Below are 17,815 nucleotides of genomic sequence, written 5' to 3' on the forward strand. Positions count from 1 at the left end.
CACAGGGGCAGCCGGGTGCAAGGTGTTGTTTTGGCATTGGGTGCCCTGTTTTCAATTGGAGTCGACGCTTTTGGATTTTGGCTGCAGGCTCAGTCCAGGTACACTTCCGGGAGGAACCAACAGCTGGGCAGGTAAATTGGAGGGCTCAGGGACATAGTTGCCCCTTTCGGGTTCTCTTTTCTAGGCCCCAGGGCAGCTGGATGCAGGAGCCTATTTTGAGGTCGGATTTCGCCATACTGGGCCATTTACGGTTGTGTGTGGGGGGGGGGGGCTCTCAGTGCAGAGGCTGCAGGTGAATTCGGGGAGTCCTGGAGGGGTCAATCCACAGTTGACTCGGACTCTGGAGCGCCTCGCTGGGACCGGTTGGCCACCTGAATTCGGGCAGTAGGCATTGGGTGCAGAGGTGGTTCCAGGCGTCTGGTTTCTTTGTCCTCGGCAGGCTCAGAGTCTGTCTTGGGAGTTTCTTTTGAAAAGAGCAGCTGTTCATAGGAGATCTGTTCTTTGTTGAAGGCAATCAGCCCTCCAAGGGTTCTGGAGGTCGCTGGCAGCAGGACAAGGTGGCTTTTGGCGCAGGATCTCTGGAAACTGCAGACAGGCCGGAAGGGCTGGGGTCAAGTCAGTTCTTCTCTGCAGTCTCCTATGCTGGGCGTCTTCTTTCGTCCGTCTTCTTCTTAGGTTGTGGGAATCTGTCTTCTTGGTTCAGGGCTGCCCCCTGAATACTGTATTTGGGGGGCGTTTTAGGGTTCTCGAGGTCAGCAGCCAATGAGATACTGACCTTAGGGTGACCACTGCCTTGGTGTGCTCACCCCACGTGGGGGGAGTGGGAATAATTCCTAATCCTGATTGGAGAGTGCCTGTCAACTGAAAGATGGCGGGCACTGAAGAGTGGGCTTCACCTTGCATGGCATTAGTGGGCACACCACCTGGGCTGTGCTAATTTTTCCCGGCTGAGGGGAGACAGGAAGGGGTCCTGCTCCTGATAGCAGGAGAGGCTGGGGGTCGCGTTACAAAGCCAGCAAGGCCTTTGAAGCACCCCTGCCACAGATGACTGTTCCTGTCCTGGGGGAGGTGCGACCACCTACGCTCAGGAAAGGCTTGGTTCTTGTGCTCGGGGAGCGAAGGCTCCGACCGCAGGGGTCCAGAAACATGTCTCGTGGTGACAGGCTCGTGTGTACCAGTCAGGGAACCCACCAGAGGTTGGTCGTTTTTCAGGGGGCATCTCCAAGATGCCCTCTGAGTGCATTATTCATTAAACCCTAAACTGACATCAGTGTGGGTTTAATGTGCTGAGAAGTTTGATACCAAACTTCACAGTTTTCAGTAAAGCCATTATGGTGCTGTGGAGTTCGTAATGACAAACTCCCAGCACCATATGCTCTTAATGGCATTACTGCACTTACAATGTCTAAGAATTGGTCTAGACACTGTAGTGGTACAGGGCTCATGCACCTGCACGCTCACCAGTGGTATAGTGCACCCAGCTAGAGGGGTAGCTGACCTATGCCAGGGCATTGGGTTGTAGGCATGGTACACAGGGATGTGTGCAATGTCCACTCTTTACTTTGTTCTGCACCAAAACACGCAGCCTGCAATGGCAGTGTGTGTAAAGGTACAGGGCCTTCAACGGTCGCACAATAAATGCTGCAGCCCTTAGAGGCCTCCCTGGCCACAGGGCCCTTGGTACCCATGGGACCTTTTACAAGGGACTGACATGTGGCCAGAGAGGTGCCAATTGGGGGTACAAGGTACAGTTTTGGGAAAGAACACAGACCCTGGCAACCTGATTGGCAAGGACCCAGGGCACATCAAATCAAAGTGCATTAGTAGTCTGCCAAAAAAGTGGGGGGGATACTGCAACAGAAACTCTGCGTCCTACAGTATCTGCATGAGCAGATGTGCCCCTGTAATATCGAAGTTGATTCTTCGATATTGCAAGTGAATAGGGAAGCCATTTCGAGTGTGTGCGCTAGACACTGGTGTTTACGAGTTCCCCAACTACATGATGGCTTCAATAAAATTAGAGGTGTTTGGTATGAAACATCTCGTATTAATAAGCTCACACTGATTCCAGTGATGGATTTTTTAATACATGCACCCATACGGCACCTTAGAGGTGCCCCCTTAAGACCTACCTACTAATAGTGTGCTGACTGACTGTAGTGGCAGGCTGGTCTACACCAGACAGGGTGCTGACCCACAGCAGGTGAGAGCCCACGCTCTCAAAGGGCAGAAACAATGCCTACTCTGGCCTGAGGAGGCTTCACCTCCTTAAAGCAGGATGGCTAAGTGATAAGCATATCATGGCATGAGGCTTCAAAGGCATTTGATATGCAACCCAAGGCTTCCCCAGACAGGGGAAATGCCACCCTGTGCCCCGTGTCCATTTGGCACCAGGACAGGTGGGAAAATTAACTAGTTAGGAGGCGTGTCCCCCTCTCAGGCTAGTACGACCCCTGAGGTGGGCTACTTGAAGTGGACATGACTTTTAAAATTCCACCATCTTAGTTGTGGTGGAATTAGAAACTGAGTCACGCACTAAGTCTCGACAATCACGACCCAGCACTCGTACTGCAGCTGAACAGCTTCCAAGAACCCCGGAATTCTGCCAGCCCTTTGCAAATTGCCAAGCAATCTCCCTTGGAGTAGAGGAACTACTCCCCTGCAGTCCGCAGGCCCCAAAACACAAAGTCCGGTTTACCATGTTGCCGCTCCTCGGGCCAGCCTGATGCAGCAGCCCCCCCCACCCCCTCACCCCCCAAGTAAAGGACCCTGTGCTCCTGACGGTCAGATCTGTACCCCCACCAAGTGAGAGGACACCAAAACCAACCCGGAACTGGACAGGACCAGTAACCGGCGTATCGGATCCCTTGCAGCAAGCAGAGACCATGAGAGTCTAGTTGGGAAACCACGACAAAGGACCTGCCGAGATATGGCACTGCAGAGAACTACTTCCCGAGTGGCCCACCTGTCCCGTTTTTGCACCCTCGACCACAAAAACAAGACGACTGCAAGGTTCCAAGGTGCACAGAGCCCAGTCGACCTTTCCAATCCGCGCTCGAGCCCACTGTGCTTCCTTGTCCCCCAGGACCCTTTTGAACCGAGCAGGCAGACTAGTCCCAAAATCCCCCTCTGCAGTCTGTTTTTAAGTGCCCTCCCTTCTTTCTACCAGAGTAGGGTGCACATCTACCAACACAACCAGCACCTCTGCAACCAGACGACCCCAGGGTAGGTTACGAGTAACTGCTGGTGGTACTTTGGACATAGGTTGCCTACAACCATAAGTCCCGAAGGAGGCCTCCAGAAACCAAACGCAAGTACCTGTATGCTATGCATATCTTATCGCCCATAGGAAAACATTGTGCGTAAAGATGCATTCAAGTGAACATTTTACTTACCTGCTAAAATCGATACTTAAAAAGTACTTGATAGAGTTCTTGGTTTCAAAATTTACATAAAAACACAACTTATTATTCTACATTGGCCTCGGATTAATTCTTGAGCGTTTGTCTCATTTATTGCCTCTGTGTATGTCAACAAAAGCTTAGCACTACCCTTCGATAGGCTTAAACTGCTCACCCACACTACCATAAACAAGCATTGGCATAGCCAATAGGTCTCGCTTTTGACACCTTATAAGTGTTTAGTTATGCAACTGTTGCATGGCTAAACACTTATAAGGTCCCAAAGGCGAGACCTATTGGCTATGCCAATGCTTGTTGCATTTGCGGTGCATCACAGCTTGAAGTGATCTTGATACATGCATAGCAACGACTTTAACAGCTGCTTGTGGGACTCTGTGTGTGTATATATACACACCCGTGCAAACGTTAGTACGATAAGGCGGATCGGGGCCTGGAGCACAACAGTTTTCATTTTGGAGGGAAAAGGATATAGCTAGTGTGAACTGGAAGGAAAAGGGAGACTGAAAATAAAGCAGCATAACGCTGAAGTAGTTTGATATTCGAGAAAAAGTTTCTCTCCATGTGTATACTCTACAACTTTTACGTTGTTTTTAAACTGTAACTAGCAATTCCGCAGAGGGTTTAAATGTGACAAAGGCTCTAACTGAATTGCAGTTAATTAGAAACGGAGGGATAGCATTGAATTGTGATTTTTGCTCAAACGTTTCAATTAGATTTTTTTAAGATGGAAACATACTCTCAACGAGTACAATGCAGATTCCTTGTACATGCTTATTGACAGCACCTAAATGACATAAGAAACATGTTTATGTCACAGTTATGTTTGAGGCATTGTTGGTGGCTATGTCAATGGTGAAAGAAAAGAGTTTTGTAGTGCAAAATAAAATCTTAACTGTTAAGAGTGCTTAGAGCAGTGGTGCTGCGAGACATGGCTTAAGGTTTTTTTTAAAAAATAACAACAACAAAAAAATAACAGGTCATATCGCTTTGTTTTTTTCTTTAAGCATTGTTGCACAGCAGCCCACTCTAAAAAAAAAAAATCAATGCACAGCCTATAGATCTTGCATAGGTGAAACCTATTGGCTTTGCCAAAGTCTGTCTTCGTTATCACATAAAAGTGCAGCATTTCTCCATAAACTCTTATTTAATTTAATAGACTAAACTTTTGCTCCATGTATAATAAAAATCTAGTCCTCATATATAGTACACGACTCCTGACTTACCTCTTATGTTGGCTAACAGCATGGTCATCAAAACGGGGACAGGCATCGTTTCTCCGTTCATATTTAAAAATTCACACTTTTAATAAATATATTACTAAAGTATGATGTGGGAGCACACAGTCATATACAGACAGACATTTTACATTGAAATGGCCAGAAACTTATCACTAACCTGAAATTTTGCTAATAAAACTGCATAGCATATAAACGATATTGCGCAGAAATCAGGTTCCAGCTAATATTTATCATATACACATCACCACATAAGGTATTATGACTGGTTTTGATTCAATTAAAATGTTTTATTTCCATCTTACTTCAGAATTAAAAAAAAATGTGTTTCTCTCTCAGTAGTCTACTTCAGCGTGGTTTACATGTTGTCTCTGTGCACAGTATACAAGAAGGGGCAATAGGTCAGCATATTTCATCCAATTGCTATCTTGTACTGGGAGTGTCAGTATTTTACTGGTTTGCGTGTGGACTGGAATGTTAGGCCACTCTTTTACTGTTATATTATTCATATTGTTTTCAATTTGTGTGCAATGTACCGTCTGCATATTGCATAGAGTTGAAAAAATAAACAAGCACTGGCTATGCCAACAGGTATGGTTTTAAACAAATATTTTCTGGTAATATGACATATTACAAGTAAATAGCATGGTATAAATATTTGTGTGGAAGGTAAGAACTGTAGAATAATACTGGTGTAGGTTAAAAGGCCATGTGGTAGTTGCACAGCCAAGCCAGAGCTAAAAATCGTTGTACATTAATGAGTGCCTCCTCCCATCTGTGTGCTGCCAAAGAAAACCAACATAAAATATCTAGCGATCTGAGACACTTCAACAGCATTACAACGTCATATGTGTGCCCCTAAAAATGCAACCTCGGGTATATGGATAAATAAAATGATCACAGTGGTTTGAAGGGCAAGCACTTTTTTGTGGCACACACATGCCAAATACTGCTAACTCTCAACATGAGGGCGAAGCAAACGCCCCTCCCTATCTAGCAATGCTCACATAATTGTCTGGCGACAGTCTAGCCAGACCATAAAAATGGGTGCTCGCAAAGGCTAGACTTTTTGGCTTTGTCACCGGCAGCATAAAATCACTGTTGGTTCAAATGCATGTGTTACCCTATTAATGTCAGTTCTTCTCAAATTATGGTAATCTACGCCTCCCGGTGTCACCAAAATGCCCAACTGACTAGCTTTCCAAAAATCGGTCTTCGAACCGCCCGAGTGCAACGGTGAAAAAATGCAGCCACTGGAGCGCTCTGCAGCACACGTGCTCGGCTAGTTCACCTTCAACACTTCCTAAGGGGAGTGGCGGGAAACCCCATCTTCTCCCGTTTACCTCCCATGCAAATCAGAGCGGAGTGCAACTAAGCGAATCACTGCATTACAAATCGAAAATATGGTAGACATTTTTGTCAGAGGGCATATTTAAGTTAAGTTTCACACCACTCGTCAAAAACGCTTGTGCGTATTAAAATGACAATACATACAGAGAGATTAGGAATGGGACCCTAAAATGCCTACAAGGACGGGGCAGTCATATACAACAATATGCACACCATGCTGCGAGCATCTATCTCACTTTTGTTGCAACTTTCCTTATCCCTTTAAACTCATAGGTTTATGCCATGCTTCGAGTTGCAACCCATTTCTCGCGAACAAAATGAGAGTCCCTGCACCTCGCCGATACGCAGTCAAAAGGACGAAGCCAGCAGCTGAGCCCCTGCAAGGGGCATGACCTCACCTGGGCATTCTTGGGCACCTCCATATCCACAGCAGAGAGCTACACTGATTCACAATATCCAATGCAGCAACAGTGAATGAATGGAAGGAGCAGCGGTAGACTGTGATGAGCCACTGCAGTGAAAGACCGAACAGGAGCTGCTGAACTAATTTCCTAAGTGAAACGGGGGGGGGGGACTAAAATATTGCATCTATTACTCTAGCATAGTTTAACAGGGGTGCGTGCAGCGCAAGCTAAGAATAAAATATGCTGTAGCAAATTCGTAGCTTCAAATGAACACGTTTGAAGTCCAGGAAATCGCGCAAATACTGAAAACAAGCATTGGCCGCACGCGCGCCTCGCGCTTGAAGTTTAAAAAAACAAGTTATTGCAAGGGGTGAATGGACACTCTCATGAGAGAGGCCGGTATTAAACAAGAAAATAACTAAATACTTGCAAAGAAACGACACTTGCGCGGTACATGCAAGAGAGATCTCTGGAGATAAACAAACCAGTCCGCAGTTTCTCGAAGCCCACGTAAAATGTTCAGGGAGAAGCGGGAGATTGAAGTGTGACCACGTGCCACGCCACCTGAGCAGGATTAAAAACTCAATCACTCTTTCGGTGTTCCACGTGTGCTTGTTAAAGACCTACGCGAGCGTGTCAAGATATTACAAACACAATAACTAAACCTCTAAAAGCAATCTAAACGGGAAAATAAGTTACTTCGCTGTTACTGAAATAAGCAAAAGATACAATTTAACCACATCGTTAAACTTAACAAAATAGCAATGTAGCAGATTAGCGCGGAACCGCCAAATCCAACAAGCATTGGCCGCACGCGCGCCTCGCGCTTGAAGTTTAAAAAAAGAAAGAAAAACAAGCCCAGCGGAGCGCGGAGCACGGCGCGCGCGCGCGCACTTGGGGGCGGGGGAGCGGACCCTTTGAAGTGCTCCCAAAAGGCGGATTGCATGGCGGCACGATGCGCGTGATTGTGCGCGTGCTAGCCATGCAATCCGCTTTTTGGGAGCACTTTTGAAACCCGTATTCTATAGTCTCGCTTTGCAATCGCTTACACGATAGCAAGGCGAGACCTAAAAAGAGCATCTTGGTTATTATGTGTGTCTCTGTAAACCAATGAGGGTTTTCCTGGACTCTTTACATAGTAGACCAAAAATAGGTACACTATATTAAAAGAGCCAGCTTCCTACAATGGGTATGTTCTTTGGACACTTTTAGCCTTGTTCCAAGAGCATCCATTTGGTAATCTGTATGCTGTTCCTGAACAAAAAAATTAATACCAATCACTGATTTGTTTCCCCAGAGGGCTAACTTTCTTCGGAGAGAAAAGAACCGGCAACAAAAGGTGACAATTGCATGTGATCTTATTCCGCCAAGATTAGGGGGAAGGATTTTCATACCGGTCGCGTATTAGCTTTGCACACCACAGATTCATTCTATTGCGTTTCCGCCTGAATTACATCCCTCTGATTTTAGCTCTCCCAGTGAGGAAGTTTAAACATTCAGATTTGCCCCCATGTCCTTGCGACAACTACTTGCCCCAATCGGATCTACATGTAGTATTATTCATCAAGTTTTACCATACTGAAAGGAAAGCTTTTATCCTTCCGATTTTAAGGCACTATAACTTTACTAAGTGCAGGGTGGCACTGTATTTTTTAAAGGCACTCTCCGACCCCTTTGTCTACTTTTCTGTAGCATGTTTTTTGTGGGCATATGTGAGAACAAGCATAAAAAATGCAATAGGTCTCGCCTTTTATTAAGTTAAAGCCATTTGCTTTGCTACACAATACCATTAGCAAAGCAAATGGCTTTAACTTAATCAAAGGCGAGACCTATTGCATTTTCAATGCTAGTTTTTCCAAGCATTGGCCGCGCGCGCACACAACTCCCGCTTCTCCCCCTCCCCACCACATATCGCGTCCGCATCAATAAGATGTGGCCTAACTGCTAGAGCGTACGACCTCGAAGCTTGGTTACCAGGTTCGAGTCTCTGCGGCTCAACCTCTTGTGATTCTGGGCAAATAACTTCATCTCCCCACGCCTAACAAAACATGGATGGGCCCGTCTGGAACAGCAGGTGCTCGTGTGAAGCGCCCTGATACCTCCGGGTTGAGTTTGAGCTATATAAACCTACAAGACAAAAAACACGGCTCTGCGGATCTCACACGCCCTCACACGTGTACTCACATGTGGGCCTCAGAGATGCTCTTGTGCTCGTGGGGGATGCACTCGCCCCCCTCCATAAGTGCCCCTCGCTCCCAGAAGATTCACGCACTTCCTGCTGGTTGGCGAAGAGTGAGACACAAGCTCTCCCGTGACAAAGTCGGGGTATAGCGCCCACCAAGCGCATCTCGGGTTTAAACAAGCATCGTCATACAAATAGAACACGGTGACCAGTACAGGGTTGTTTGCTCACCCCCACGCCCCAGTGACACTCAGGAGTGACACGCTCAGTAATGACACACCCAGTAGTGATACATCCAGGAGTGATAACCACAGGAGAGACACACAGGACTGACAAACTTAAGAGTGACACGCCCAGGAGTGACACACTCTGGAGTGAAAGTACATGGGCCCCTGTCCCTGCAGGCTGGACTCATTAAGATGTGGCCTAGCGGTTAGTGCATATGACCTCGAAGCTGGGTTACCAGGTTCGAGTCTCTGCGGCTCAACCTCTTGTGATTCTGGGCATATCACTTCATCTCCCCACACCCAACAAAACCTGGATGTGCCAGTCTGCAACAGCTGGTGCTCGTGTATAGCGCCATGATACCTCCGGGTTGAGTTCAAGCTATATAAAATTGCAAGACAAAAAACACGGCTCTGCGGATCTCACACGCCCTCACACGTGCACTCACGGTCACGTGCCTCAGATGTACTCTCGTGCTCGTGGGGGGATACACTCTCTCCCCTCCATAAGTGCCCCTCGTTCCCAGAATATGCACGCACTTCCTGCTGGTTGGCGAAGAGTGAGACAAGCTCTCACGTGACAATGTCGGGGTATAGAGCCCACGGTTGTTAAAGTCACCAGAGAAGCCAGACACACTTTTCTCTTTTAGAGCCGTCCCAGTTGGACTGGCTCGCCTGACTTCCTTTTGTGCTAAAAGGTTTCTTATCTTTATGGGGCCATGTGTTTGGCCCCATAAAGATAACAAACCTTTTACGCCAGCAGTAAGTCGGGGCAGCCAGTCCAACTGGGACGGCTCTAAAAGAGAAAAGTGTACGTCACTGGAAGCTCTTTTCCAATGGCTGGCCACCGTTTACCATAAACGGTGACGCCAGCCAATGGGAAAGAGGGGCGGGGCTTAAACCACGCTAGTGAAAGCTACCGTAAATCATTAAATCTCGCCAGCGAGAATGCGCATGTCTGCGCAGCCTACGCCAGGTGAGAACTAAAAAGGAGAAAGCGGATTTTGACGACATAACCTGCTGCACTAACGGGAATAACTGGTTTTATTTAAGTGAGAGCGGCCTAAGAAGCAAAAAAAATAATTAAAAAATACATTTGTACAAAGACTATGAGTGCTCCCACTTACGGGTTTTAAATACTATTTTTTTTGTTCAGGGACAATGTGTTGAAATTGCCAGCAATTTTATAATCATCTTAATTGTTTTAATTGTTTTTATACGGTTTTAGAATACCGTGCCATGGCTTATTTAATGAATTGATGTTTTTATGATCTGATTCAAAAAGAGATTGGATAAAGATTAGGAATTTGAATACCAACCACCCCAAACAGGCCAATTCTCAGAGAGCATAACAGCAGACCATAATAGTATCTTGCATGGGGTCAGATAATGTCATTCTTACAGAACACTGAAAATGGGGGATGACAATACTGTTAATTGCGAGTTAGTAAAAGAAAAGTGGCGCCATGTCAATGCGAGGTTTTGGAAAACTAGTCATGGCTATCCATTTCTATGCTCTAAACAGTTTGACAGAATTTTTTTTTATTCTCTGTAGTATTCCTAATCTTCAAACCAGATGAACCTATCAATAACTCCTCACCCGAATCATTCCTCCACACTTCAACCAGCGCAGTCATGCAGGTCCCAGGTCTTTTAGGGCCTAGAGTCACACCCATGAGGTAATGTGATTCGAAAATGTGAGTGCCTAGGCAGAGGAACACGGTATTTTTAAATAGCCCTTGTTCCCACAAACCTGCGATTATTCATAAAAAAAATTTATTTTAAAGCCCACAAACAAAAAAAACGAAGTTGTGGGGGGGGGGGGGGGGGGGGTTCCATTTCAAAACTTAAAATACTGAAAAAACGATTGGTCATCTTTAGCATTACTTCAAGGTAGCTTGCAATCATCAAAAGGAGACATATTAAAGGAGATTCCAGTGGCACAGTGAAACCAATCACAAATGGTTAATGTCTATGTAATCGCATGGTGTTAAACAACTGTGCTTTTTGATGGCGCAGCAGTATTTTACATGGTTTTATTATTAATTTTGCAATATACTATGCCCCTAATGTTGTGTCCCTTCTGCAACAGAACTACTTAGCTATTGAAGATAATCACCAATGTTAATTAGGCCAGGTCAAATGTAATCTCCATATGGCCAGTACTCTGTGGGGTCATAAAAATAGGTGATCGATTTAATACAGGTTTCTATAGAAATTGCCAAATAGTTGCAAGTCCTCTGGACAGGTGGGACTCAATGAGAAAGCTTGAGTCAGATCTAGAAAGGGCTTAGGATGCTGGGGGTTTTCTCAGTTTTAAAGTGAACTACCAACATGTCCTGGGAGGAAATTATTACTTTGTGGGGCCAAACAAAGGTTTGTTTCATAAGGGGAAACTATGTGTGACAGTCTGACTTTTTCAGCACATACCTTATCGGATACCGGAGAAAGGAGGACTGTGGGGTGAAAACAGAAAAATGAAGGGATACACAAGAGCACATGTGAAATGGGGGCAAATTTAAAATAAACCATAGTGTCATAGATTATTGCTCTCATCAATCTAGAGAAAGCTATGCATCACATTTATCTTATGGTTGCCAACAACACGGTTTATTGTTGCAAATGTTTTAACAAAACTACAGCTATCTGAAAGGTGTCTCTGCACTGCATCTTCTGACAATACGTATGTACAGCAAGGTTCACCTTAATGCGTGAATAGCTTAAGCGTTCCATGTGGCATACTGGACTTTGGTAGGAATCCAAATTATAAATACCAGTGCATGAAGAAATATAAGCAATACATACTGGATTATCAGAAAGTCTTAGTTCGTGTACAGCAGGCAATCGTTGTTGTCCCGGGTGCGCTTTAAACATTTTCCGGTGCTTCAGTGAACTACGATGGTTCTCCCATAACATTTCTTTCACTTCTGCAGCCGCCGGCTTCAGGAAATCCACACTTTCATCTGCAGTGGTGCAAGACAGATGGTGGTAAGGTGCAACAAAGGAAAAAAAAACGAAAAATGTCTTCACTGCCTTGAATATCACACAACTGATTATCATTGAGAGTCATGTGGATTTACTACACTGGGTCAATACCACATCACTCCCTTTTGGATTAAAAGCAAAACGCAACCTCATGTGTGTGATGTGAGATGAGCATTAATAACTGTGACACACACTTAGCAGTCTTCATGGGGGGCGAGGAGGGAGATCGCCGCTTCTTAAACTAATTTATGTTCACCATGGATGTTTATGGATCCATGCAGTATACGTTTGCAATAAGGCAAAATAACAATTGCGAGGTGCACATTATCACATTCTACACACACTGCGGTAATTGACTTATGCCGCTGTGCAATGTTGCAGAAGGTCGTGTCTCCCTATCTACAGCAAAGGAACATTTGAAATCACCCAGGAGGACTAGGAAGTTTCACCAAATAAACAGGAAAACGATTAACATTAAATATTTTAAGTGTTTGATGCAGAAGCAAAAAATCTATCAGTTATGGTACAGTTAATAGTGGGTAATACAAACAATACAGAGGTCAATTAATATCTACAAATCACAGCACTATAAACGTAATGTATATAAGAAATTTACATATGTGTGTATTTGCAAGTGTTTTTGTGAATGTTTTTCTTGTGAGCAGAGCAGATCAGTTGAATAGTTAGGGTGCTGTTTGATAACAAGTCCTTTACGTTTTGCTTCTACAGTGACAAATGCTTTAAAACAGGCTAAATCATAGACATAAATACACAGACACAAAAATCAACAGAGGCAGTAAATTATATTTGGTGAATTGAGCACAGGTATTTGACTAAACATTAATGCCAGTGAACCATTCCTTAGTTGCTCAACACTTTCTGAAACATTTCAAATGTTTCTCTTATTTGGTATGTTGTTCAGACTGGCAGAATGAAAATGGTGCAGCAGAGCAGTAGCATCTAGGGACAGAGTTGGAGTACCTGTGTTATCACTAGGTGAAACTAATTGGAAGTTGATATGGGTACCCAAAAGGAAGAAAACTGAGTGGAGGGCATTGGACGGGATATTACTAGGGAATAGCATGCTGTTGTTTTTTGGGTCAATTTGAGGCCTCGACATTGAGGAATAGATAATTTATAAAAAGGAAAGGAACTAAGAAACATGTGGAAAGGTCATCGAGAGAACTGGAGACATTTAAACTTGGAAAATCAAGGGGGCAAATGTGGCAGGCAGGCAGTGGCCGAGGCAAATGGTGACAACTCAGTTGATTACCTTCAATTGTAGTTACTCTTTACTTTCAAAATAGGAAATTAATTTCACTTCAAAAGTTTGATCACTGATAACACAGTCGATCTGTCTTTCCAAAGTTATCGAGATATCATGATAGGTATATGAATGCAATGCACCGGTAAATGGCAGTAGTTAACAAGGGTGCACAGATTGCCACAGCATTCACTGTGAATGCGTCAGATCATAAAGGCATAAGTGGAGACAAAGGTGTGTCAAATGCTATAATAGGCATTTCACTCTGCCATTACGGCACATGGCATAACCGGAGACAAAGCAGACTAGATACATATTTGTCAAGATAGACATACGAATGCATGATTCTTGTGAATGACAATAAATGTCACAGAGGTGTACCAGCAGTCATGACAGGCATGCACCTGCACCTTCCCTGTCAAGTGACTTACAAGAGACTAAACTAAACTAAAAAAATATATATATTGGCGAACGAGTAAACCTTGCTAAAGAAGTACGAAGTCTAATGTAAGACTTGTAGATACACACTACAAAAGCCTCCCATTCCAGGAATGAAGAACATCCTGCGACACATCAAAACACCACCCTCAATTGGTCTTCGCTATGACAAATATTAACTTTTTGGGATCAGATGGTTTACTAAAGTAAGGTGGGTAGGATCGGAGTAAGGTCAGCGACACCAATGTATGTGTTTCAGGTTTCTTTTGAAAGCAGCCACATTTGGAGAATTCCACTATCATGTGCTCCATGTATTCAACAGTTTGCAGTGACATGGATAACAATCAATTGGTCTGATCCACACCTTCATCTTTTACCACTGAATTCTTTCTCACATTTTCTTTGTTTGATCTGAGTTGATAGTTGCTAGTGCAAATCAAAGCATTAAGTATACACTTACCAACTTGAGCTTCAGGCAAAAGCTATAGTATCGATAATGTGTTACTACTCCAAAACTGACAATACTTTAATTTGAAGGGTAAACATATATGCCACTTACTGGCTTGGAATGGACGGCCCTTTACTTATTCTGTCCTCAAAGACCTTGCCAGAGTGGGGGCAACTACACCTTTCAACAGTTTGGGTGATAATCACGAAGAACACGGACAAGATGTTCAGATTGCACTTTATTACAGATTGCTGGTTAGGAAATATTATTTAACTGGCAGATATTCAGTTGTTTTCCCTTTGATGCTATTGTGAGCGCTTCCGAATACTTCTAGTGTCCTGGGCAGGACCTCAACAATCTCAATGGCTACTCTGTTTTTGGTTTTGCTATAATAATTGAGAAATTGAAGTACGGGATAGTGCACCAGGTACGCACAATACCACTTATATTTTCTGGTCATATAAATTATTTATCACACGACCACTAGAAATGAAAGCATTATAAGTTATACCCCGTGGTGTTGACTTTATGTTGTTCTCTCTTTAGAAAAGGGAGTAAAACTCTCAATAATTAGGTTATTATCTTTCAGGGACAAAATAAAAACTATAAATGAAAATAATTTTTACATGAGCCTTGGTTCTGTGAACAAGTTTCTGTAAACATCACTTGATGCACGGCTTGCCGTTGCCAAACCTTTAACGATTATGGTGGCTGGATACACTAATTATTAGCCTGAACTGCAGCATATGTTATGGAAATGCAAACAAAATCGTTTCAGTTTTACCACTGAACATGCTGCTTTATATAGCCCCGCCACCCCAAGGATCTCAACCAGGCTATCACTGACTGTTCAAATGAAGATGAGTGCTTACCCATATTGTAGACTTCATGGACTTATTTCCCAGAACCGACGCGCTGTAAAACAAAAAAAATCTTTGTTACATGCAACAAAGCCCACTATTGTAAAACTGCAATCAACTTTATTGAAAGTAACTAAAATATTTGACAAATATGCCTTTAGGTTTTATAATGATGCATGCTATGAACTAACATTTTTTAATATGTACTATCAGTATCCAGACACAATAAGAATCGTAAATGCAATTATATAAGTACACGGACTGATAACATTTCCAACTCCGTACTCTAAATCAAAAGTAACTAGAATGTCTGCAGTGATGTCCGGTGTCTACTTCACATAGTTTTCTCCTTCCTAAGCATCAGCCTCTCAGCTCATTCCCTTTTCTTACTTCCATATCAATTTCTCTAATTTCTTAACAATGTATCACACAAACACTGGCTAGTCTTGCCAATCTTTACAAGTGTCTCTTTCGGTCATGTCCAGTCCTACACCAGAGTCAAGAAATCAAGGACTTTGTATGCCTACCACAGCACGCCACCCTTTTGTGACTAGCATGCATCCTTTCTACTTCCACTCCTCCTAAACATATTTTTTGGAACTTGTTCTCTCTTCAGGTGTCCATAGTAGCTTCCCACTTAATTTAAATGCTTACTACACTTCACAAATTATTAATGTTTGGAATACAAAAAATTTAAAAAAAGGATATTTCCCTCTCTCCCTTTGCTTGCTCTATACTCATCTCCAACTCTTTCATCCAAAATTCCCCGAGGACAAATTTGAACCATTCCCTCCATGTCCAGATTTCCATCCCAATCCCTGGCTCTGAATTTAAATAGAAACCACAGGACTGGTGGAATGACTCGGTTGGAGAGTGGGCGGTGATGGCTGGGAAATATTACATTTAAATTCTGTCCAAGTGGTAATACCAGATTCCCTTGGTCAGGACTTAACAGGGTATGTGATTTACGCTTACGGAGGAACTGTAATGAAAATAATTGTACGACATGTACAACTGATCATTGTAAAAGACGCATTTAGCACCAACGAGACTGACTGGCAAACTAACGGATGGAAGTGCAGTGTTCTACCAAGCCTCCTCTGGAAGCTTTTTGAGAAGGAATTTGGCAACGCTGAATTTGGCTAAGAAACGGAAGACATGGATTCGCCCGGCAATATAAATGCCGACTGACTTCGAGTTAGTCACCTCCTCAAAAAAAGGATACCAACTCAAAAATACAATTAAATGCCAGAGCACACAATCAAATCTACACTACCCAGTACAAACATTATGCCTAAAGCAGGTAATGGGTCAATCCACACGTACCAAAAAGACAACAGGGACTGACCTCAAGATCATTGGCCTTAAAAGAAGCTTCCAACACCTCGAGAGAGGAAGCTTCAAAAGAAAAACAAGCATTGACAATGCCAATATGGTTTGGCTTTAAAGAAATGATGCATGATAATGTTAAGCATGAAAAGTAAGTAGCACAAGAGTAGATATGCATTTGTGTGGAAGCAAAGAACTGAAGAATAACTGATGAGTAACACTGGTGTATGTTAAAATGTGGTGACATTTGCACTGTCAAACCGGACCTAAAAAGCCACGTGTTAACAAATGCCCTCCTCCCATCTGTGCTGCTGACAGAGGAAAACTAACAAAGTATCTAGTTATCTATTCTAGTGTCATATGTGTGCCCCTGAAAGTTCATGCTTATGCAGCTGGATAAACAAAATTATCACAGCTATGGAGGGCAAGCAATTTTTTAGTGAAAGCACCCAACTTCTGCCCATTCAAAACATGTACTCCTGGCTCCCAACATGTGGCCGACCCAAAGCACCTTTCTAGTTATTATGACATATTAGTCTAGTGAAAGCTGCGTTGTCAATTCAGACTATAGCTTAAAATCAAGCTGAAGATAGACTATGAAAATGGAATTAAATTCAAGAGTCACCACAACCTCAAAAATACATGTAAAAGTACACAATTGTACGGGTGGGCACTAAACTATGCTGGCGGAGTTCATGGAGTGTTGTCCGCTCTGTGCTCTGCTTGGAGCACGGAGTACGGCAAAAACTCTGCCAACCCCTGCATGGTGGAGTTCTTCTCACGTGTGGCTCACCGACATTACGTTGGAGAGCGAGAAAAAACAAGCACTAAGCTGCCTCCCACTGAGATTTCTCAACATGGGCGGTTGTTGCAGGTCACAAAGTTGCAGCCTGTGTTGCAAAAGCTGCTGCTAGAGTAGAAAATCTACTTGAGCGGCAAAAAGAAGCATCGCCATCTGACACAGTTCCATTCACGCAGATTTTAAAGTGTGGGACAAACTCTGGGGCTAGATGAGACGGACCGGAATTCCACGTTTGCAGAACTTGGCGGAATCTCAGAATTATTTTTAGGTAAGTCGGCAGAATTAAAAAACGCAAGCTCCGCCCACACTTACTAAATTGTCAAGAAATAGTTTTTGGGACGGACTAGTGTTCCGACTTTGAAGCAGAACAGAAATGAAAACAAAAGACTGACAATCATACCACCAAGGGACACAAAATAACCACAGGCATATCATGGAATATTGAAAACACATTGTCCAAGACACTGGACAACCTAGTTTGTCCAAGACACTGGACAACCTAGTTTCTCAAACCCATAGCTCAACTCTTGGTAGTTGTGACTGAGCAGTCAGGCTTACACATAGGAATGACTGTTAAGCAATTTAAAGATCACCAAACAATTAAAAAAAAAAAAAAAGAAAAGAAAAAAAAAAAAAAAAAAAAAACACACGACACTCAAGAAATTCGACACCAATTTATAACAAGCATTGGCATAGCCAATAGGTCTTGCTTTTGAGACCTTATAAGTGTTTAGCCATGCAACATCTGATGTTGCTTAATTAAGAATATTGTGCTGGATAACTAAACACTAATAATGTCCCAAAGGCGAGACCTATCAGCTATGCATTGGGGGGCCTTATAAGTGTTTAGGTAGAGCTATTGACTTTGCCAA

General features: G+C 43.5%; 1 protein-coding gene across 2 annotated transcripts in view; it reads right to left on the reverse strand.

The window, feature by feature from the left end:
- SENP1 (SUMO specific peptidase 1) overlaps positions 1 to 17,815 on the reverse strand; it is a 164,878-nt gene that overhangs the window by 105,489 nt on the left and 41,574 nt on the right. For both annotated transcript variants that reach the window (XM_085654535.1, XM_085654534.1), the window contains exons 2-3: positions 14,825 to 14,867; positions 11,623 to 11,780 (exon numbers count right to left, since the gene is read on the reverse strand). In XM_085654535.1, coding sequence (XP_085510661.1) covers positions 11,623 to 11,780; positions 14,825 to 14,828 — 162 coding nt within the window. In that variant the 5' untranslated portion in view covers positions 14,829 to 14,867. The remainder of the gene's footprint in view (positions 1 to 11,622; positions 11,781 to 14,824; positions 14,868 to 17,815) is intronic.

Source organism: Triturus cristatus, chromosome 4_1 (assembly GCF_964204655.1).
Source record: "Triturus cristatus chromosome 4_1, aTriCri1.1, whole genome shotgun sequence".
Taxonomy (NCBI): domain Eukaryota; kingdom Metazoa; phylum Chordata; class Amphibia; order Caudata; family Salamandridae; genus Triturus; species Triturus cristatus.